We start from the raw sequence: 22,165 nt of genomic DNA, 5'->3' as shown, positions 1-22,165 counted from the left end.
TCACATGGTGAAGACGTCGAATATTACTTCTGTTGAAATCAAGCAGTAAAAATATCGGATTTTTGGTCACAGTTTGAATTTGGTAGTGAAAATAAAAATAAATCTATGGCTTCTGCTTGAACGGAGTAGCACATACAACATGTCTACTTGGCTTGTGTTTTAAAAAAAAAGCCACACAGAACAGTGGCTATTTCCGTGATCTTTTTTGAAGCAAATAGCAAAACGCTGTTTATTTGCCTCTGACTCACCCATGTAATGTACGATATGAATTTCTTACCTCTGAACCGGTTAATAAAAATAATGATTTAATAGGGTGACTAAAACTGTGTGTTGCCCGTGTTCAGACGAGTTAGAGAAAACAATCCTCTACCTCAGTTTAAACCAGCTGATGAAGGTGTTGTTTTCCCCGTTATAATCTAGCTTTTATGTATGGAATGTCATCAAAGCACACAGACCCAACTCCGTAATTCTAACAACGCCGTCTTTTACGTGCAAGCTTTGTATTGTTCAAGTATCTTTTAACTTCGTTCAGGTACCGGCTGAAAATAAAGGCACCGGCAACAGCAGCGGAGGGGATGCCTAGTGTCAACGGCAACAGCCCCTTCCCCCGCCCCATGGTCACCACTGTGGAGAAGTTCCGCCAGATGAGACCGCAACGCCGCCCCCCGGTCATCTTCCCGCTGCAAGGGAAGCAACTCATCGAGTCCTCTCTCACCGGCAACGGGAGGTATGTACGAAACGGCTTTGTGGTTGTTAGATTTCTTGTCTTTGTGCCGGTTGGGTGTTTGGTTTTGTTGTTGCTGGTTTGTGTGTGTGTGTGTGTGTGTGTGTGTGTGTGTGTGTGTGTGTGTGTGTGTGTGTGCGTGCGTGCGTGCGTGCGTGCGTGCGTGCGTGCGTGCGTGCGTGCGTGCGTGCGTGCGTGATGCGGAGGAATTCCTGCCTGCATGCTTGCCTGCCTGCTTGCGTGAGAAGAAAATAGAGACCATTATATAACTCAGCGTTTAACATTCTTTCCTTATTCTCTTTTCCTCACAGTGCCACACGCTCATCAACAGAAGAAGGACCCCGCGTGGAGGACACGGTGAAGGCCAACCTGTCACGTCTCATCCAGCCCACCTCATCCATCCCCAACATCGGGCGCAAAGCCTTACGCCAGGAATCCCTGGAGCTCAAGACCCAGTCCTTGCAGAACATGCGCAACAGGGTCTTCAAGGGCAACAGGCCTCACATGGCCTCCCCCTTCATGCTGGGGGCACACGGCGATGAGGGCGGCCTGGACAGCAGGGGGGACTCTGATGGAGAATTGAACCTCTCCCCGCACGCCTACAAGCTCGGGCCCATGACGGACGGCGACCGCATCAACATGGACAAGCTCAACCAGTACTATTACATATGCTGCCTGCCGGACACGCCCAGTTCCAGAGAAGGGGAGGGCCAGGGGCGTAGCATGGCCCTGTCCACCCCGCGACACGGGCAGCCCCGGAAGGGGCTGAGCAGGCTGGGAGGAGGACCCAACAAGAACAGGCGGACCAGCTCGGAGCGGTCCCATCCCAGCAGGCCGTTCTCCGACCGCAGCAGTGTAGGCGGCATGGTGGTCAGCTCCGACACGGAGGTGGAGGCGCCGCTCTCCTCCCGCCACAAGAACTCCGTGGACACGTTGACCGGGTCGGAACGGGTGACGTTCCTGCCCGTCATCCACGCGGATGGGGAGAGCCCAACACACCCGCGACCCCCTCAGGAATCCTTCCTCACTCAGCGAGACCGACGCTCCCCATCAACCCCGGACACGCTCTTATCAACGGAGCGCAGGAGGCGACACATCGTGGTGGACATGCCTCACATCATCTTCAACGCCGCCACGCCTGACATGAGCAAGGAACCCCCCGTACCGGAGTCGTTGCCGCTCACAGACAGACCCGGGGCGCTGAGCAAAACCTTGAAGCAGAACGAGATCCGCCACCGCGAGTTGCAGAACCTCATCGAGGACGTCAAGGAGCTCAACAAACGGACAGAGACGCTCAACACGCATGTGCAGAACACCGAGCGTGATGCGCAACCTGGTGTGTGTTGACGAAGGTGGATGTCGAAACTGTTGGGTTTGCCTTCGTCAAGCTTTGCGCTTACTAAACAGTTAACACTTCAGAGTTCGTGCCAAAACCTCCCCGTTTTCCTACTTAGCTGTGATAACTTTTGCAGTTGGAATACAGTTATCTTCAAAGACGCATCTGTAAATGTTCAACACCAATCTATTGCCGTTCTAATACGGATAGCCGGTGTAAAAAGAATACAAGAGCCTCGGCAAGGCAGACTTTCTTGAGACATTAGACAGGGAACGGGGGACAATCGCAGCCATTTGACCCCCTTATGATCCCTCAACATTGAACGGCGCATCCGAGAGAGAACTGAATCAAACTGTTATGTTTGTAACCGAGTGTCCAAACGCAACAATCACCCTTTTGAAAGGGAGACTACTGCGTCAACCTTCACATGTTAAACAACAACAAAAACAACAGTTAAAACAACTCGTGCTTGGGAGTTCTCAACTGTTTTTGCCTTTCAGTACTTTCGGTTTCATAAGGCCTGGCGCTCACCAATGTAACTTCAGCAGGACAGACGACGCACTGCAGATTATCCCAACCCGCTACACGTTGCGTAAAAGGAAAAAAGGCCAAGTACTCGTTATCCCTATCGCACCATCAATAATATGCAGTGCGTCGTCTGTGCCGCTGATATAAACAAAGGTATATTCTGCACTGATGCACTGCCTGTTTTTACACGCTTCTGCCATTGCTCACTACTTCGAGTTGAAAGGAAGATGTTTGTTTCCTTTTGACGCTGGGTGGATTTAAATTGCGGCCATGTTTGTCAGTCAGTCTGATCATTGACATGCCAAGTTGAGTTTCGTGAGGACAATGTACGCTGCATGCAGCATGTTGTTTAAGACTTTGACATACAGGTAACATTAAGTTGTGAGGTGGCAAGCGGGTTATGATGTTAAGCTACAGCCATGATCAACTTGTTCAAAACTGAGTAAAAACTGTGATACCTTTAACATTTTATATTTGTGATTGCGTCCCGGCCAATCGTTCGTTTTTATATTTAGTCAAGTTTTGACTAAATATTTTAACATCGAGGGGGAATCGAAACGAGGGTCGTGGTGTATGTGCGTATGTGTGTGTGTGCGTGCGTGTGTGTGTGTGTGTGTGTGTGTAGAGCGATTCAGACTAAACTACAGGACCGATCTTTATGAAATTTGACATGAGAGTTCCTGGGTATGAAATCTCGGAACGTTTTTTTCATTTTTTTGATAAATGTCTTTGATGACGTCATATCCGGCTTTTCGTGAAAGTTGAGGCGGCACTGTCACGCCCTCATTTTTCAACCAAATTGGTTGAAATTTTGGTCAAGTACTCTTCGACGAAGCCCGGGGTTCGGTATTGCATTTCAGCTTGGTGGCTTAAAAATTAATTAATGACTTTGGTCATTAAAAATCTGAAAATTGTAAAAAAAAATAAAAAATTATAAAACGATCCAAATTTACGTTTATCTTATTCTCCATCATTTGCTGATTCCAAAAACATATAAATATGTTATATTCGGATTAAAAACAAGCTCTGAAAATTAAATATATAAGAATTATTATCAAATTTTTTTTTTCGAAATCAATTTAAAAACACTTTCATCTTATTCCTTGTCGGTTCCTGATTCCAAAAATATATAGATATGATATGTTTGGATTAAAAACACGCTCAGAAAGTTAAAACGAAGAGAGGTACAGAAAAGCGTGCTATGCAGCATAGCGTAACCACTACCCCGCTCTTCTTGTCAATTTCACTGCCTATGCCGCGAGCGGTGGACCACGAGTATACGGTCTTGCTGCGTTGCATTGCGTTCAGTTTCATTCTGTGAGTTCGACAGCTACTTGACTAAATATTGTATTTTCGCCTTACGCGACTTGTTCTTTCTGTTCGCCTATGACATTGTCTGGCTGCTCGTCTATCTGCATTTCTGTTCCTATGTGTGTGCATGCGTGTGTGTATGTATGCGTCTTACTCTCTCTATCTCTCTCTCTCTCTCTCTCTCTCTCTCTCTCTCTCTCTCTCTCTCTCTCTCTCTCTCTCTCTCTCTCTCTCTCTCTCTCTCTCTCTCTCTCTCTCTCTCTCTCTCTCTCTCTCTCTCTCTCTCTCTCACTCCATGAGAGTGTGTGTGTGTGTGTGTGTGTGTCTGTGTGTGTGTGTGTGTGTGTGTGTTAACTTTTTGAACGCACAAGACGTTTAACACAGACACACTGACATACCTGAATGTATTTCCAAGTTTATTTGAACTGAGAGATCATGGGGTCAAGAGCAGTAGAGGTCTCCATGGTTTAAGAACATTTGGAAAAAAAACTAAATTTTACTGATCAATCCAAACTTGGAGAAATGATAGATAGTTGGGATCTTTGATCATGACTGGTGTTGGGCAGACGTTGCATTGAAAGTTTGAAGAAAAGGGTTTGTGATGCAATAAACGGTGCACATTTTCGTTGGTCAAGTTTAGTTTTATTTTTTTTAATGTTCCCACATTGTGTGTGTTTGACTGCCTTGATACATTCGCTAAGCCAACCCGACGATTGATTTGGGGCAAGTGTGTGACGCCTGCCGAATAAAGTCTGTAGCGTGTCGGTAAGGGATCTGTGTGCGTGTGTGTGCGTGTGTGTGTGTGTGTGCACTCAGTGGAGAAGGCATGCATGGTGAACAATCTACAGGCCATGTATGTTAGCATGCTCATTGACACTGTCGTAGAGTTCTCACACGCACAACAGGGACAACTAATCGCTCACTATAATACGCTCAAAAAAGGGCGATGCCAGTTAGAAAGTTAAAACTAATCATCCACATTGGGCAGCTGTTTCTAACCTTTCTGCTCATACCTCCCCACTCCCTCCACCACCTCTCCCCACACTCTTCACCCCCTTATAAACAATAACAACCACAACCACAACAACAACAACAACAACAACAACAACAACACATTTCTAGCGCCTGTATCGTAAACCTTCTGCTCATCCAATGAGACCGCACCGCAAATACATATCCCCCGTCCCCTTTTACCTCATCCTCCTCTTTCCCCACCATGTCGGTTACCTTCACTCAACGTGAAGTGCATGCGACCTCGAAAACCTATTTTCAGTTCAGTGTTGCTATAATCAACACATTCATCAACTGACACCCTGAACTCAGTAAAGTTTCCTTGAGGTAAAATGCACATGACAATACTTGATAATAACTTTGAAGTCAGAGTGATTCTTTAGGGATACTTTACCAGCACTGAAGCTGACGTTTCATATTGTTGTTTTCCCCTCATAGAAAGGATAGTTGAGCTTGATCTTTCAGTGTGTATGATTATGCTAATTTTCTTAAAGCCGCGACACCCTTCAAAAAACGTAATTAGACAATAAAGGTTCATTCATTCCCGTGTAAACGGTGATGCATACCATCGCAGATATTTCATTGCGTTTACATTGAATATGAGCGTCTTTTCATTTTAAGATCAATAACATGGTTGCTTATTGTTTAGCTGAATTAACGTAGTAACTGACGCTAAAAATGTAACATGAGACTGGTATTCACAACAACATCCAGCCAGAGAGAGAGAGATGATGATGATGATGATGGAACTTTAGAGAGAGAGAGAGAGAGAGAGAGAGAGAGAGAGAGAGAGAGAGAGAGAGATCTAACATGAGACTGGTATTCACACTAACAGCCCATCTTGATACCAGCTCACTAAACATCTTCTAGTAAGTATATATAACTCTTATTTTACGCTCCGTCAAGCAATGTCAATGATCTGTGAAACACAGACACACACCTTCACCATAGGCTAATATTGGAAACAGAAAGTTTACCGACAATGGAGAAAAACATTTTTTTGCGGAGAGGTTAAATGTAAACCAAAAGTGGTGTTTCATGGAAAGGAAACTTGCTTCAATAGTTGAAATTGCCACTTGCGCTTTAAAACAAAAGGCAGCACAAATAGGTCCTCTTGCCTCACAGAACGTTGCCTATTGAAGTCCAACGTAAAGCTGTCTGTGCCGCACACACGACAGACACATTAAAATGACACCGAAGACTGGGAACGAGAACATATGCTATCGACAGAGAAATAGGTTGTGCGCGTGTCTTTTCTAAACTCACAAACAAAGATCACCGACTGAGGGGCTTAATCTTGCTTGGCTAAAATGTCACTCATGCTTGAGCTTTTCTTTAGGATGACAAGCATGTCTAATGGCTGATAATTAAGCTGCAATGTTAATTTCGCTAAAGCGGACGGGCTTTCCCACGAGCGGAGTACTTTCATGTATAGCTGTTGAACTTCAGTGACATGGGAATATTTTCCTCGCAGTTTTCCATTGGGGAACTTCCAAAACTGAACTCATTCAGAGTTTTTTGTTGGCAGCTGGACGTCAGATTTTTAGTCAGATACTGCAGAGTGTCCGCATTTTGCAGTTTTCTCTCTTGCTTGTCGAACTTAAGTTTAAGAATGATGGAGATCGTGTGTTTTCTCATTCTTGCACTTGCTTTGGGCAGTGTTGAGGCAAACTGCAGGAGCCAGTCACCGTCATGTTGGGATTCAGGCTTGAAGTTTTCTTTGCCCATCGAAGTGTGCTATGGTATTGGTGTATGCCGCTGTGACAATTTAGTAGCCGACTGTTCTTCAAACTCAGACAGTCTGACATTCATACCCGACCTGAATCGAAGTTACAAGTTCCTCAACTTTTCCAACAACAACGTCACCAGCATCTCAGACGCCAGTTTCTTCGTCAATGTCTCCAGGGATGTTGAGATCATTGACCTGCACAGCAACGGGCTGACCTACATCGCAGAAGGTGTTTTCCAGGGACTCAAGAAACTGAAGACTTTACTCATAGGGGGATCAAACCAGCTTGGATACAACAGCATGCCAGCTATGATCTCTTTTCCTGGTTTGCTGAATCTCAACATGAGATGCTTAAACCTGGGACCGATTCCTCAATACGCTTTCCAGGGCCCATACCATTCCCAAATTAATTATATCGACTTCAGCTGGAACCACCTAGGTTCTCTGAACATGTCAGTGCTTCAGCCTCTTCAGAAGCTTTCCAACATAACGTTTTGGCATAATGAAATATACGAACTACAGACCGCGTACATGCCTTCGTTGAGATTTCTGGACCTGTCAATGAATCGCCTCTATGACTTTCCAAAGACGTGTTTAAGTAAGGGTAGATCTTTGTTTCCAAATTTGGAACACATCTCTCTCGACCAAAACATGATTCAGTGCATTGACGATCCAGTCTGCCTACCAAATGTGAAGGTTGTGTGGCTAAAGTACAATCATTTTGAATACTTCACAAAGGGCACGTTTCGGTCTGAGCGTTTCCCTGCGCTGGAGGATTTGTCGATAATGCAGATGGAGAACAAAATACTGGGAATGTCACCCTACTTCATCAACAATTCTGCGGTAGAAAAGATCACCTTTGTTTTAAACGATGTGGATTTCTCCAAGGACTATGTACATCCGGAGGTTTTTGGGGGCTGCACGAACGTATACTTTCTCAACCTCCGCGGGAACTCATTTCAAGACGTTTCCGTAGAAAAGTTTCATCACATGATGCGACCCATGGAAAAGTCGCTGAAAATAGTATCCCTGTCTGACACAGGGCTGACACAAATACGACGAAACATGTTCAGCCGCCTTACACATGTTACAGAACTATATCTGTACAGAAACCGTGTTATGTCCATTCCAGACGGCGCTTTTGACAATATGCATCGCCTGTGGCAAGTAATCCTAGACAATAACCTCATCCAAACTATCTCCGAAACCACTTTCAGCGAGAAGATACGCAGTGGGTGAGTAAAATATATATTTGTTTATGCATACCCATGCATCCAAAATAATATATACAGACAAATTCGCACGCACGCGCTCGTCTCGGGGAAGCATGCGAACGTAGTACTTACCTAATAATTATGTATACACTTATATTCTTTAAATCTGAGCACATTTTCAGAGTAAACGTGACTTTATGATATGGGTTTTTTCAGGAAAAGGAATACAATGCAATCTTTTTTAAATCTGTCAGTGAAAATTCGATCAAATATGGTGAAAGCGTCCACGCTGAAATGCAATCCCATAGTCAAAGATTGCTTGATCAAACTTTCAATCAATTTGGTTGAAAACATAAAGTCGCCACAGTACCACCTCAACTATCAAAAACATTGGATTTGACGTCATTAAGTAATTCATCAAAAACTGAAAAATCGTCCAAGGGTATAATCTGAAAGAATGTGTAGTTTCATAAAGATCGGTTTGATCAGAAACGCTTTACACTTGCACACACACACACACACCCAACCACCCAGCCACTCACTCACACACACACACACACACACACACACACACACACGCACGCACACACACACACACACACACACACACACACACACACACACACACACACATACACATATATATATACACACTGGGTTTTTTAACATATATTGGGCCCAAAAAAAAAATAGGTGTGGTTACGGTAACATAGCCAAAAAAAATAGGGTAGGTAGGTAGGCAATCACTTTTTTTTTTTTTAACTTTTTTTTCTAATGTGTACAAATTAAACCTACTTGACAGGGAAATAAGTGTGCGACACGGGCGCTTTCGCTTTCATTGCGTTTTTTGCACTCGGTTTTTATTTTTTTTTTTTTTTTTGTGTTGACAAATGTAATAAAAAGTTATAGGATCGGCCCCTAAAAATAGGGTAGGTCGGGTTACCGTAACCACACCTATTTTTTTTTTAGGCCTTGTAAAGAATGTGGGGGAGGGCGTTTTCAAGGTTGTTTACGTAATAAATATGTACCTTTATTATTCCAGCCTGAAGAAAGTGAGCTTGGGAGGCAACCCCTACCGGTGTGACTGCGACATCCTGTGGTTCCAGAAGTGGATGAAAACCAATCCTGTTATCTTCCAAGATTATCACACCAGGGGCTACTATTGCCACAACGAGAACAACGTTACCATTACAGACTTCGTTTTGAATCCTCAGGTAAATGTGCGGTACCATATTATTCCGAAACCCCAAAGTCAAATGTGTGATGCAAAATTATGATGAATTCTCGGGTAACTCTGCTTTTCAAGATTGTTTTGACAATTCAGACCACTATAAGTTACACAGTTAGTTTGAATCCCAAGGTAACATTGTGTTTCATATTGTTTTGAATCTTGCCATTATTAACATACTTACCTTTCCGACAAACGACCATGAAACTTATCGCATATATATCTGTCTAGGATTTTGCAGAGAATGAGAGTTTCCTCCTACTGGAATGCATAAAAACAAATTCAAGAACATGGCTACAAAATGTGTAGAGTGGGAATGGTATATATATTAGGAAATGACTTCAATACCAACATGTTGTTGCTATGCACAGACAACAGATATAGACTGGGTGTTTAATGCTGCTGTGTGATTCCGTTAATCAATCAATCAATCAATGCCCGTCACTCCTGTCAGGGTATGGGCCGCCAACAACAGCTCTCCAGAGTCCTCTGTCCTGGGCCATCTTTTCTATCTGACTCCAGGTGTAGCCCATCTTTCTGGTGTCGGCCTCCAGGTCGCGTCGCCAGGTGTTTCTTGGACGGCCTCTCTTTCGCTTACCCTGGGGGTTCCACCTCAGCGCTTGTCTGGTGATGTTGGTTGGTGGTTTGCGGAGGGTGTGTCCAATCCATCCCCATCTCCTTTTCCTGATTAGTTCTTCTGCCGAAAGTTGGCAGGTCCTTTCCCAAAGGTCGGCATTGCTGATGGTTTCGGGCCAGCGGATCTTGAGGACCCTCCTGAGGCAGCTGTTGATGAAGGTCTGGACTTTTCTGATGGTAGTCTTGGTCGTTCTCCAGGTCTCTGCTCCGTATAGTAACACCGACTTTACGTTAGAGTTGAACAGTCGGATTTTCGTGGTTAGAGACAGTTGTCTGGAGTTCCAGATGTTCTTGAGCTGGATGAAGGCGGCCCTTGCTTTGCCGATCCTTGCCTTGACGTCCGCATCTGTGCCTCCCTGCTGGTCGATAATGCTGCCAAGGTATGTGAAGGACTGCACTTCTTCAAGGGGACTTCCACTTAGGGTGGTGGGCTCTTTACTGGTGGTGTTGATCTTCAAGATCTTGGTCTTGTCCTTGTGGATATTGAGGCCCACTTGTGACGATGTGGCAGTCAGAATGTCTGTCTTTTCTTGCATTTGTTGTTGGTTATGGGAAAGGAGTGCGAGGTCGTCGGCGAAATCCAGGTCATCAAGTTGGCTCCATAGAGTCCACTGGATTCCATTCCTCCGGTTGTTGGTGGATTCTTTCATGAGCCAGTCGATCACAAGTATAAAGAGAAAGGGGGATAACAAACATCCCTGTCGAACTCCTGTCCGCACTTGAAATCTGTCTGTGAGCTGCCCTCCATGGATGACTCTGCAGGACATGCCGTGGTAAGAATTCCTGATCAGGTTGGCTATCTTGGCTGGGATACCGTAGTGCCTGAGGAGCTTCCAGAGGGTTTCTCTATCCACGCTGTCGAAAGCTTTCTCATAGTCGACGAAATTGATATACAGCGGTGACTTCCATTCTAGGGACTGCTCGACTATGATGCGAAGTGTTGCAATCTGGTCTGTGCAGGATCTGTTCTGCCGGAAGCCCGCCTGTTCATCTCGCAGCTGTGAGTCAACAATATTCTTCATTTTTTCCAAGAGGACTCGGTTGAAGACCTTGCCTGTTGTTGACGTTTCTGTAGCGAAGTCGTTTTTGCAGGGTGGGGGTGCTAACCCCACGCCCAACCCTCCTCCTTTTTCAGCCGGGCTTGGGACCGTCCTTGGCGGAGTTTGATTCCGTTAAGGTATGCTTTTATTATACGTTTAACAAATTGGTCTGCAGAGGTTAAAGTGGCAGATTACACAAAAGTAATGTCTTTTTAACTTTTTGTTGCAATAATTTATAAATGGCAAACTTTAAAAAACTTAGTGCGATAACCTTATCGCATTTTTGTTTAGTTTTAATGTATGCAATTCTTGTGTCGTGATAACCGCAGATCAGCTTCAAACATGTGTCTATCTCTTTTTACATTTAGTCAAGTTTTGACTAAATGTTTTAACATAGAGGGTGTGTGTGTGTGTGTGTGTGTGTGTGTGTGTGTGTGTGTTTGTGTGTGTGTGTGTGTGTGTGCGTGTGTGTGTGTGTGTGTGCATGCGTGCGTGCGTTCGTGCGTGCGTGCGTGTGTGTGTGTGTGTGTGTGTGTGTGTGTAGAGCGATTCAGAGTAAACTACTGGACCGATCTTTATGAACATTTTCATGAGAGTTCCTGGGTATGATATCCCCAGACGTTTGTTTTCATTTCTTCGATAAATGTCTTTGATGACGTCATATCCGGCATTTTGTAAAAGTTGAGGCGGCACTGTCACACCCTCATTTTGTAATCAAATTGATTGACATTTTGGCCAAGCAATCTTCGACAAAGGCCGGACTTTGGTATTGCATTTCAGCTTGGAGGCTTAAAATTAATTAATGACTTTGGTCATTACAAATCTGAAAATTGTAATTAAAAGTATTTTTTTATAAAACGATCCAAAATTACGTTTATCGTAATCTTCATCATGTTCTGATTCCAAAAACATATAAATATGTTATTTATTGTTACATGTTTGTCTACCATAATTTACCATTATTATTTTGACATTATTTCAAACCTGTTATATTCAAATCGTCCGCCAAATTTCATTTGCTTTTAAGAGTACGCTTATAAGCCTAGCTTGTTGTGCTTCATGTTCCTAATTTCTTGTATGCGGCAATAGTTCAATGGAAATGTATTGAATAAACTTGTTTAAACCAATTATTACAAATAGGTGCCAAGGCAGAAATAACACGATCATCTGCCTGTCTTTGAATCAAATGTAGGTCACAGAAGAACCAAGGCAAGAAAAAAGTACGTCACATAAATTAGGCAGGCGGGAAAATGTAAAAAAAATATATATATATATTCGGATTACAAACAAGCTCTGGAAATTAAAAATATAAAAATTATGATTAAAATTAAATTTCCAAAATCGATTTAAAAACAATTTCATCTTAGTCCTTGTCCGTTCCTGATTCCAAAAACATATAGATATGATATGTTTGGATTAAAAACACGTTCAGAGAGTTAAAAAGAATAGAGATATAGAAAAGCGTGCTATCCTCCTCAGCGCAACCGCTACCGCGCTTTTCTGGATTGTTGATTTCACTGCCTTTGCCACGAGCGGTGGACAGACGATGCTACGTGTGTACGGTCTTGCGGAAAAAATGCAATGCGTTCAGTGTCATTCTGTGAGTTCGACTGAGGTTGACTAAATGTTGTATGTTCGCCTTACGCGACTTGTTGTATGTGATTTTTGTTGCAAGGGCGAAAGGCATCGCGACAAACACGAGCAAAGTAGCGGTTTTTAAGTGCCATACTCCTGTTTTAGTTTATACAGTTTTAAAAACGCTACATTCTTATCTTTGTATTTAAATATTATCTTGATCACAATCTCAGTATATGTGATTTCAGGCTTGCTTACTGGGTTTATACAGTTTTGAAAACGTTGCATTCTTACATTGCAGTATTCTCCTGATCACAATCTTAATAACTGTAATTGCAGGCGTGCATACTGGGTTCTGGAGCTGCTACCTTAACCATCGGCATCGCCTGTTTCCTCATCATCTTCCTCGTTCTCCTCATCGTCTTCTTCCGCTTCCGCTGGCACGTGCGCCTGTGGCTGTACGAGGTGTGCCGAGGTCGCAGGCGTCGCTCGCGCGTGTCTCGTGGCTGCAAGTACGACGTCTTCGTGTCCTACGCCGAGGAGGACGCGGTGTGGGTGCAGGAGGAGTTACTGCCCGTGTTGGAAGGAGAGTGGGGCCTGACGCTCTGCGTGCACCAGCGGGACTTCCGACCGGGCAAGCACATCGTGGACAACATCTCCGACTGCGTCAGCGACAGTGAGCGTGTAATGCTGGTCTTCTCACCGCACTTTGCGCGCAGCGAGTGGTGTCAGTTCGAACTCAAGTACTGCCAGAGTTTCGTCATGGATCATGACGACGTCATGGTACTGGTGGCGCTGCAGGAGACGCAGTCACGTGACATGACGGGCGCCATGTTCGCAGTGCTGCGTACCACGACCTACATCGAGTGGGACGAGGAGCAGGACGCCCGGCAGTCCTTCTGGGGACGTCTGCATGTGGCGCTGGACGATCCTGAAGAGATTCAGGTGGTTTGAAGAATTTTGTCAGGGGTCCCAAAAATCTGATGAAGGCATTTTGTTTTCAAACCAGTGACCTTTTCGTGTCACAAAAACTGAAGTCACTGGTCCGTTCTGGTGGCGTTGACCGGCACGGTTGGCCTAGTGGTAAGGCGTCCGCCCCGTGATCGGGAGGTCGTGGGTTCGAACCCCGGCCGGGTCATACCTAAGACTTTAAAATTGGCAATCTAGTGGGTGCTCCGCCTGGCGTCTGGCATTATTGGGTTAGTGCTAGGACTGGTTGGTCCGGTGTCAGAATAATGTGGCTGGGTGAGACATGAAGCCTGTGCTGCGACTTCTGTCTTGTGTGTGGCGCATGTTATAAGTCAAAGCAGCACCGCCCTGATATGACCCTTCGGGGTCGGCTGGGCGTTAAGCAAACAAACAAACAAACAATCTGGTGGCGTTTGCATGCGGCACTGGACAATACAGCACGGGTTGGCACTTTTGTTTACACAAAAACTGAAGTCACTGATTACTTTTTGGGACTTCTGTGCATGGTACTGAACGATACTGAGGTGGTTTGAAGGATTTTGTTTGAGATTATAACTTTCCGATGAGCTAGGTATTGACTTCGGTCAGTGACATATGCTTTTCTGTTCAGGATGTTTGTCCTCCACCGGCATTTTGTGTCCCGTAACACAGAAATAACTGATTAGGAATGGAGGGAAAATTCGATTCTGGTGGCATAAACTTGGCAAATTATGCAGGAACACTGTTACTCAGGACCCTTTTTTTTGTAACGTAGATATGCTGTAGACTTATCCTTGTGTGTGTGTGTGTGTGTGTGTGTGTGTGTGTGTGTGTGTGTGTGTGTGTGTGTGTGTGTGTGTGTGTGTGTGTGTGTGTGTGTGTGTGTGTGTGTGTGTGTGTGTGTGTGCTACGATACTTTTCTAAATGTGAATGTATTTTTTTCTTCTTTTTTTTTTTTAGATCGTATTAAGTATCTTTGTATTATGCTGTCTCCTTCCCTTTTACTGCTTTTTCATTTCGCGCAAGATATAGCTAAGTCATCAAATGTACCGTCATTGATGATAATACATGTAGTTATAACCAGTAATGATTGTGGTAGTACTAGTATTATTATTTTTTCGTTGATTTGACAGATGCATGGGTCACTCATACATGTTTTTTTATGATCCCTCATCAATGAGAGTGAACTGAATTGAACTGTTGTTATGTTCGCTTGGGAGTTTTCAGCTTTTGTTTGCATTTAAGTACTTCTGGATTTCAGAATAAGATGCACTGCATGTTTTCACACGCTACTATATACTTCCATTGCCCACGACTTCGTGTTGAAAGGAAGATGATTGTTTCCTGTTGGCGCTAGATTGATTTTAGTTGCGGCCATGAAGTTCGTCAATCAGTCTTATCATCTGACATGCCAAGTGGAGTTTCTTGATGACAATGTTCGTGGGAGGCATGCAGTTGTAACTTTGACATAGAGGGGTGGTGAGGAAGCAAGCGCGCGGGCTGTAATGTTTAACTCCAGGCATGATCTACTTGTTCAAAACTGGATAAAAACTGTGATACCTTTAACATTTTACATTTGTCATTACGACCCTATCATTCGTTTTTCTCTGTTCGCCTTCGACATTTTCTGACTGCTCGTCTATCATCATTTCTACTCCTATTGGTGTACGTGTGCGTGTCTCAATGCTCTCTCTCTCTCTCTCTCTCTCTCTCTCTCTCTCTCTCTCTCTCTCTCTCTCTCTCTCTCTCTCTCTCTCTCTCTCTCTCTCTCTCTCTCTCTCTCTCTCTCTCTCTCTCCCCTTCCGTGTATATATATATGTGTGTGTGTGTGTGTGTGTGTGTGTGTGTGTGTGTGTGTCGTGTGTGTGTGTGTGTGTGTGTGTGTGTACATTGGAAAAAGCACGCATTGTAAAACTATAGAGGTCATGTCTGTCTCATTGACACGAGTGTAACGTGCTCATCTGAACAACACTATTTAAATCAAACTCAACACTGGTCTACTCAAGGGCAAAGTTTATTCTTTTGCGAATAAACGTAATAACAAATAGGCTACACATCACAATCATTCATGTCCACACAACGCTACGATATGATAAACACATAAATAACATGAAACAAAGAACATTGTAAGCAGTAATTAACATTTGTTTGTTTGTTTGTTTGCTTAACGCCCAGCCGACCACGAAGGGCCATATCAGGGCGGTGCTGCTTTGACATTTAACGTGCGCCACACACAAGACAGAAGTCGCAGCACAGGCTTCATGTCTCACCCAGTCACATTATTCTGACACCGAACCAACCAGTCCTAGCACTAACCCCATAATGCCAGACGCCAGGCGGAGCAGCCACTAGATTGCCAATTTTAAAGTCTTAGGTATGACCCGGCCGGGGTTCGAACCCACGACCTCCCGATCACGGGGCGGACGCCTTACCACTAGGCCAACCGTGCCGAGTAATTAACATAATAATGAACCTCGTTGAAATGTTTATAATATTCAGTCCGCAGGAAATGTCCCAGCAGAAAGAGCACAAACAATAGCAAAAAAAGAGGATACAATAGAAAAGCTCAAGGAGGCGAGTGGGGAGGAGGGGGTAGAAAACGGCAAAGTGACGAATTAAGCTACGCAATGTTTGTTGTTGCTATATCTAGCGAGTAGAATGTTTACACTATCGCTTGAAAAACGGAAGAGTACCATTATTGGTTTTTCATATAAAAGAGCACTTCCGGTTGCATCGCTTGAGGTACGAACATCGCTGAGAGATTTAAGTGTGAGTTTAGATAGAGCGGACAGCGTCAGATAAACTCTATTTAAACGAGACAGATTAGCCGCGGGTGGAGGAGGAGGATGTTAGATACTTGAGGTAGGCCTAAAGGGATCAGTGTTGGCAGGTAGGGAAGAGAGGGTAGTAAAGCAGGATATCAACACTTAGGCCCGTAATTAGAAAGAGAGGGGAGAGGAGGACTTGTGAAAGTCAAGGAGAATAGCCCAGCCGCAATGTCCATGTTGCCGGGGGGCTTGCACGTGTGATGCATCAGCGGGGGTCTATAAGAACGGGAGAGCAACACATTGTGGTCAGTCCTTACCAGCGCGGCGCAGCGGGCATATGCCAACTATTTCTTACTGCAAAATGGACTTCGAATTTGGAGCGTGGGCAACAGATCTGCCTTTAACGGTGGTTAAAGTTCTCCAGGATGAGGAGTTGAACACCCTCAATGTGCTGAGAAATGCGACTGCCCAGGATTTGGAGGGCCTGGGTCTCAAGCGTGGCCACTACGTAGCGCTGAGAGTAGCAGTGGCGGCCCTGCAAAAGCGAAGCGGGGGAGGGCCACTATCCCAGCGGGTGACTGAGGAAAAAAGCGTGGAACCACTCCAGGGACTGTTAGGCGGCTTGTCACTGCAGCCAACAGGTGAGACCTCCTATCTCTCCATTCTGGATTTTGTGCCGGGGTCGATGGCGGCCGAGGAAGAGGTGACACTCGGGGGAGGTGTCATCCTAAAACTCAACCAGAGACCAAAACTTGACAAAGTCTCCCCCTGCCACTGGATTGTGGCAAACGCACGCATCATGGCGAAGTTGAGTGCTGAGAAGCCCGGGTTTGACTCGACCGCCTACCTCCGGTACACAGAGATGATAGGCGAGCTGGGGGCCAGATACTTGTGGCAGTCGGTGCTTCTGTACGACGACGAGTACAGAAGGCGCCAGTCGTCCAGCGGATTCAAGTGGGGAACCCCCAACCCCCACCTGTCCACGGTGATCCTGCGGGACCGGCTCCAGCATGGCGTCCAAGACAACAAGGGCGGCAAGGCTACGACGGCCAGCGGCGGTTCCCGGCGACCAGCGGGACCCAACGGGAAGGAAGTGTGCTTATTGTATACCAACAAAGGCGACTGTCCCTATGGGTCCCGCTGCAGATTCCTCCACGTCTGCGACACCTGCGGCATGGGCCACCCCGGCAAGGACCACAAAGTGACAGCTACCACCTCCCCAGCCTAGGACACAGCGCAACGAATTGCCGACAAAACGGTAGGCCCCACCTTCAACAGCCCGTTCCCTCAGCTAGATTCCAATAAGTGCGAATTTCTCGGAAATAGTGATTCCATTAATGCTAAATCTCAAATGTGGCACAAGGTGCTAGAAGGCGATCACGACAAAACCTTTTTATTAGATGGCATAAGAAACGGTTTCCGTGTAACAGAAGAGAGTAGGGCAGGCGTACTAGACGTAGAGCAAACAAACCATAGGTCATCGAACGAACACCATAAAGCTGTGGAAAAAGAGCTATTAGATCAGATAGAAAAAGGTTATTACATTGTAGCTAGTAGAAAACCAACTGTGGTAAGCGCTATCGCTGCGATTCCCAAGGATGATGGCAGCATCAGGTTGATCCATGACGCTAGCAAACCCACAGGTAGGGCAATGAACGACTATTCTATACCTGAGTCAGCTAAATTTCAAACCGTATCTGACGCGTGCGCCCTAGCGAAGACAGGGTATTGGTGTGCAAAAGTAGACTTGCAGTCCGCCTATCGGTCAGTATGCATCAGTCCGGACGATTATTGTATGACTGGGCTGAAATGGCATTTCACAGGTGAAAAGAAACCTACTTATCTCTTTGACAGTCGGCTGCCTTTTGGCAGCAACGTAGGGCCATCACACTTCCATCGCCTGTCGCAAGCTATTCGCAGATGCATGGCACGGAAAGGCATGCCAGGTGTGTTAGCGTATATTGATGATTTTCTTCTGGTAGCAGCTACCAGACAAGAGTGCAATGACATGTTACTGTCTTTAATTAGATTATTGAGGGAACTGGGTTTCAACATTAGCTGGAAGAAGGTGGTGGGGCCTACTCAACGTATCACGTTTCTCGGTGTCGACATCGACACGCGAAACAACACCCTGTCACTTGGAAGTGACAAGTTGCAGCAACTGCGGCAGCGACTCCTCCAGATCCGAGGAAAGAAGCGCGCGACAAAAACTCAGCTACAAAGCATAGCGGGGTCCCTTAATTGGGCCTGTCAGGCTGTCAGAGGAGGAAAATTCTTTCTGCGGCGGATACTGGACACGATTAAACCCCTTCAGCAGCAGCGACACAAAGCGAAACTATCTGGCGAATTTCATAAGGATGTACAATGGTGGCTTTCTTTTATGCATGTATTTAACGGCACAGTATATTATTTTCACAATGCAAAACAGCATGTTCATGTAGATGCATGTAATATTGCAGCGGGTGCCTTTTGGCAAGGTGACTGGCAGTACACCATCTTTGAAAAAGACATGCAGGCAGCAAAGGAGCTACATATTAACTATAAAGAAGTGTGCGCTGTGGTGCAAGCAGTGACACGATGGGCTCCGATGTGGTGCGGACAAGAAGTGATTATTCATACCGATAGTACTGTCGCAAAAGCTATCATTAATAAGGGCAGATCGACTAATAAGTATGTGAACAGTCTGCTCCGTAAAATGGCGTGGGAATGTGCAAAAGTGAACTGCAAAATCGCGGCGATACATGTGGCTGGTAGTGTAAACATCATGGCTGACACAATTTCCCGCCTCCATGAGCCCAGACGGCGCGAAGACTTAGTGCGTCTGTTGACATTCTGGCACCGGGGGAGACCCCCCGACATCAACCTGTGTGACCATATGTCTGACCAAGCCCTGTTGTTCCTTGTTTTTCAGACCAGCAGCCCCCATTAGGGGCGCAACTGACGGCAAAGTGTTGGATTACAGAGCAAGTGCCTTTTCTGATAACACTAGGAAGACTTACCGCATCCACCTTACCTCGTATTTACGTTTCTGTGGGGAGATGGACATAATGTCAGTGCCTGTGAACGAGCAGACTGTTGCGCAATACGCAGCGTACCTAGCCCGAGGTTTGAAACCGTCCTCCATCAAGCAATACATCAACATTATTCGCATTCTTCATCTTGAAAGCGGCGTGCCGCACCCATTCAGGGACTCGTGGTACGTCCAGACAACACTTAAGGGCATCGAAAAATGCAAGGGGTGTGCCACTGATAAGAAAACCCCAATCACCCCTGAATTACTACACATAATAAAAAGCCAGCTGGACCTTGAGTGTAGGCAAGATATTGTGTTCTGGGCTGCGTGTTTGGTGCTTTTTTTCGGAGTTCTCCGGAGATCGAACTTGTTTCAGGACAACGGGAACTTCGATCCTTGTAAGCAGCTCACAAGAGACCAGGTGGTTATTCTGGGTACGGGCATGTCAATAACGCTCCAATGGAGCAAAACGATTCAGCGTAAAGAGCGCTCTGTTGAAATTAAGCTCCCGGCAATGTCACTCCATCCCTTGTGTCCAGTGTCTGCCGTGACCGCTGTGTTACCTTTGTTGGGGCCGATGGACCCCAAGGCGCAGGTCTTCCCGATGAAAGGATCAGACTTTAATAAGAAACTGCGCTTGACTACCGCTGTTGCTGGGGGAAACTTCTCCAGCCACAGCTTTCGGCGGGGTGGTGCCGCGTGGGCGTTGAGTTGTGGTGTGCCGGGGGAAATTGTCAAGGTGATGGGGGATTGGAAAAGCAACGCGTACTTAGGCTACTTAGACCAGCTGCCACAAAAGATCATCTTACAGATCACATGTAGCCCAGGCAACTCCTTCATGTATAACATCACAACAATCCTAAACCTCCCACCTCTAACCTAGTATACTGTCTTTAGTTGGGCTGAATAACGAGTAGTACCTCTAATTTGGGACTTATCACTGCACAATGATATCTCTCATTGTCAGATGGTATTCTCTTGAATAAACTGCCCTCGTTATTTGCCCAAATCAATACATGACTTGGCTATGTGTGATGTATGTGCGCACGAGAGTGATTGCGTGTGTGTCAGGTGTATGTGAGTGTGTGCGCGCGCAGGTGTGTGAGTATAACTGTAAGTAATAAGAGGGAGAGAAAGAGGAGTGTCATTTCTTTGGGATTATCGTGTGCTCTTGATTTGCGCCGGGGGGGTGGGGGATAAGTGAGTAGTTTAAGTGTGAGTTTGGATAGAGCGGACAGCGTCAGATAAACTCTATTTAAACGAGACAGATTAGCCGCGGGTGGAGGAGGAGGATGTTAGATACTTGAGGTAGGCCTAAAGGGATCAGTGTTGGCAGGTAGGGAAGAGAGGGTAGTAAAGCAGGATATCAACACTTAGGCCCGTAATTAGAAAGAGAGGGGAGAGGAGGACTTGTGAAAGTCAAGGAGAATAGCCCAGCCGCAATGTCCATGTTGCCGGGGGGCTTGCACGTGTGATGCATCAGCGGGGGTCTATAAGAACGGGAGAGCAACACATTGTGGTCAGTCCTTACCAGCGCGGCGCAGCGGGCATATGCCAACTATTTCTTACCCCCCGTCCACCCCCGGCATCCACCGTTGTATTTTGTTAGCAATCCGTTGCATGATGTTTTTAATTTTGAGGCAAATGCATGCCTGTTTGTGCCTTCACTTGAAGTGAGGTTGTGCATGAAGCGACTCGAACCTTGTTAATGTTATGTAATCATTATTCACGGTGTTTAAATCTTTGAGTGAGGGCTCCTTGTGTTTGTTGTTAGTGTAACCAAATGTTTGTTGTTTTTTGTTGTGGACTTATGGGACTTATCACTGCACAATGATATCTCTCATTGTCAGATGGTATTCTCTTGAATAAACTGCCCTCGTTATTTGCCCAAATCAATACATGACTTGGCTATGTGTGATGTATGTGCGCACGAGAGTGATTGCGTGTGTGTCAGGTGTATGTGAGTGTGTGCGCGCGCAGGTGTGTGAGTATAACTGTAAGTAATAAGAGGGAGAGAAAGAGGAGTGTCATTTCTTTGGGATTATCGTGTGCTCTTGATTTGCGCCGGGGGGGGGGGGGGGGCGATAAGTGAGTAGTTTAAAAACTCATTACGTTTAATGAGACTCTTAAATCAAACTCAACACTGGTCTACTCAAGGGCAAAGTTTATTCTTTTGTGAATAAACGTAATAACAAATACACATCACAATCATTCATGTCCACACAACGCTACGATATGAAGAACACATAAATAACATGAAACAAAGAACATTGTAAGCAGTAATTAACATAATTATGAACCTCGTTGAAATGTTTATAATATTCAGTCCGCAGGAAATGTCCAATCCCATAAAGTTAGTTTGAAAAACCTTGAGGGTTGTCAGTCTGATTGTTAAGGGTTCTGTGGAAAAAAAGAGAATCTTTCAGAAGACTCAGGACCACGGTGCAAGGGAAGCTCTATGGCAGTCTGGACGACCTACAGCGCACGGCAACATTTACGCGGAGAACCGGCGTTTCCATCTGAGTGATCGACAAGAAGAAGAAAGAAGACTCAGGTTGGAGGTATCTGAAGACACAGTCACTTTTCCAGTCACCTAAGATTTTGATTAAATGAAGAGGAACACCAGAATGAAGTAGCCAAGTAGCCCCGCCCCTTCTTAAGCTGTGAGTAGAAAACTCAGTTGCAGGTACATTTAACGCAGTCAGATGGAGAGTGATGAAAATACGCACTGAAGCTGCAAAAGGCAAGATGACTTCACTCCCACGCTTAAAACTGAATAACGGGTGCTCCGAACACAAATCACCCCCAAGGGCTAAAAAACGGCGAAGAGCTTGGACAGGGCACAGAGGATGATCCTTGTATCTGGGAAGAACAGCAACGTGACACCGTTCTCTAAACTGAATAATGATCACTCACTACGATCAAAGAATGGCAATAATGATGCCAGTTAGAACATTAAAACTAATCAAGCACATTGAGCAGCTGTTTCTAACCTTTCTGCTAACACCTCCCCACTCCTTCCACCGCCTCTCCCCACACACTTCACGCCCTTATAAACAACAACAACAACAACAACAACAACAACAACACCCAACCAACCAACC

At 45.4% G+C, this 22,165-nt stretch overlaps 2 protein-coding genes across 9 annotated transcripts in view; both read left to right on the top strand.

The window, feature by feature from the left end:
• Nucleotides 1-3,052, top strand: part of LOC138959727 (uncharacterized) — a 67,190-nt gene extending 64,138 nt beyond the window's left edge. For all 8 annotated transcript variants that reach the window (XM_070331324.1, XM_070331323.1, XM_070331326.1 and 5 more), the window contains 2 exons: nt 533-727; nt 1,036-3,052. In XM_070331324.1, coding sequence (XP_070187425.1) covers nt 533-727; nt 1,036-2,071 — 1,231 coding nt within the window. In that variant the 3' untranslated portion in view covers nt 2,072-3,052. The remainder of the gene's footprint in view (nt 1-532; nt 728-1,035) is intronic.
• A 3,347-nt stretch (nt 3,053-6,399) lies between these two features.
• Nucleotides 6,400-14,846, top strand: LOC138959726 (toll-like receptor 2). Its single transcript, XM_070331322.1, has 3 exons — nt 6,400-7,874; nt 8,896-9,067; nt 12,672-14,846. The coding sequence occupies exons 1-3, from the start codon at nt 6,523-6,525 to the stop codon at nt 13,284-13,286; spliced, it is 2,139 nt and encodes a 712-aa protein (XP_070187423.1). The 5' UTR covers nt 6,400-6,522; the 3' UTR covers nt 13,287-14,846.
• The last annotated feature ends 7,319 nt before the right edge of the window (nt 14,847-22,165 follow it).

Source organism: Littorina saxatilis, linkage group LG2 (genome assembly GCF_037325665.1).
Source record: "Littorina saxatilis isolate snail1 linkage group LG2, US_GU_Lsax_2.0, whole genome shotgun sequence".
Taxonomy (NCBI): domain Eukaryota; kingdom Metazoa; phylum Mollusca; class Gastropoda; order Littorinimorpha; family Littorinidae; genus Littorina; species Littorina saxatilis.
This window is presented reverse-complemented; position numbering and strand designations above follow the sequence as displayed.

Bases quoted from the DNA above. Each gene is read 5' to 3' on its own strand.
- LOC138959726 (XM_070331322.1), top strand. From the start codon at position 6,523: ATGATGGAGATCGTGTGTTTTCTCATTCTTGCACTTGCTTTGGGCAGT. The intron at 7,875-8,895 runs GTGAGTAAAATA...TTATTATTCCAG, and splicing joins AGCGAGAAGATACGCAGTGG to CCTGAAGAAAGTGAGCTTGG. The intron at 9,068-12,671 runs GTAAATGTGCGG...CTGTAATTGCAG, and splicing joins ACTTCGTTTTGAATCCTCAG to GCGTGCATACTGGGTTCTGG.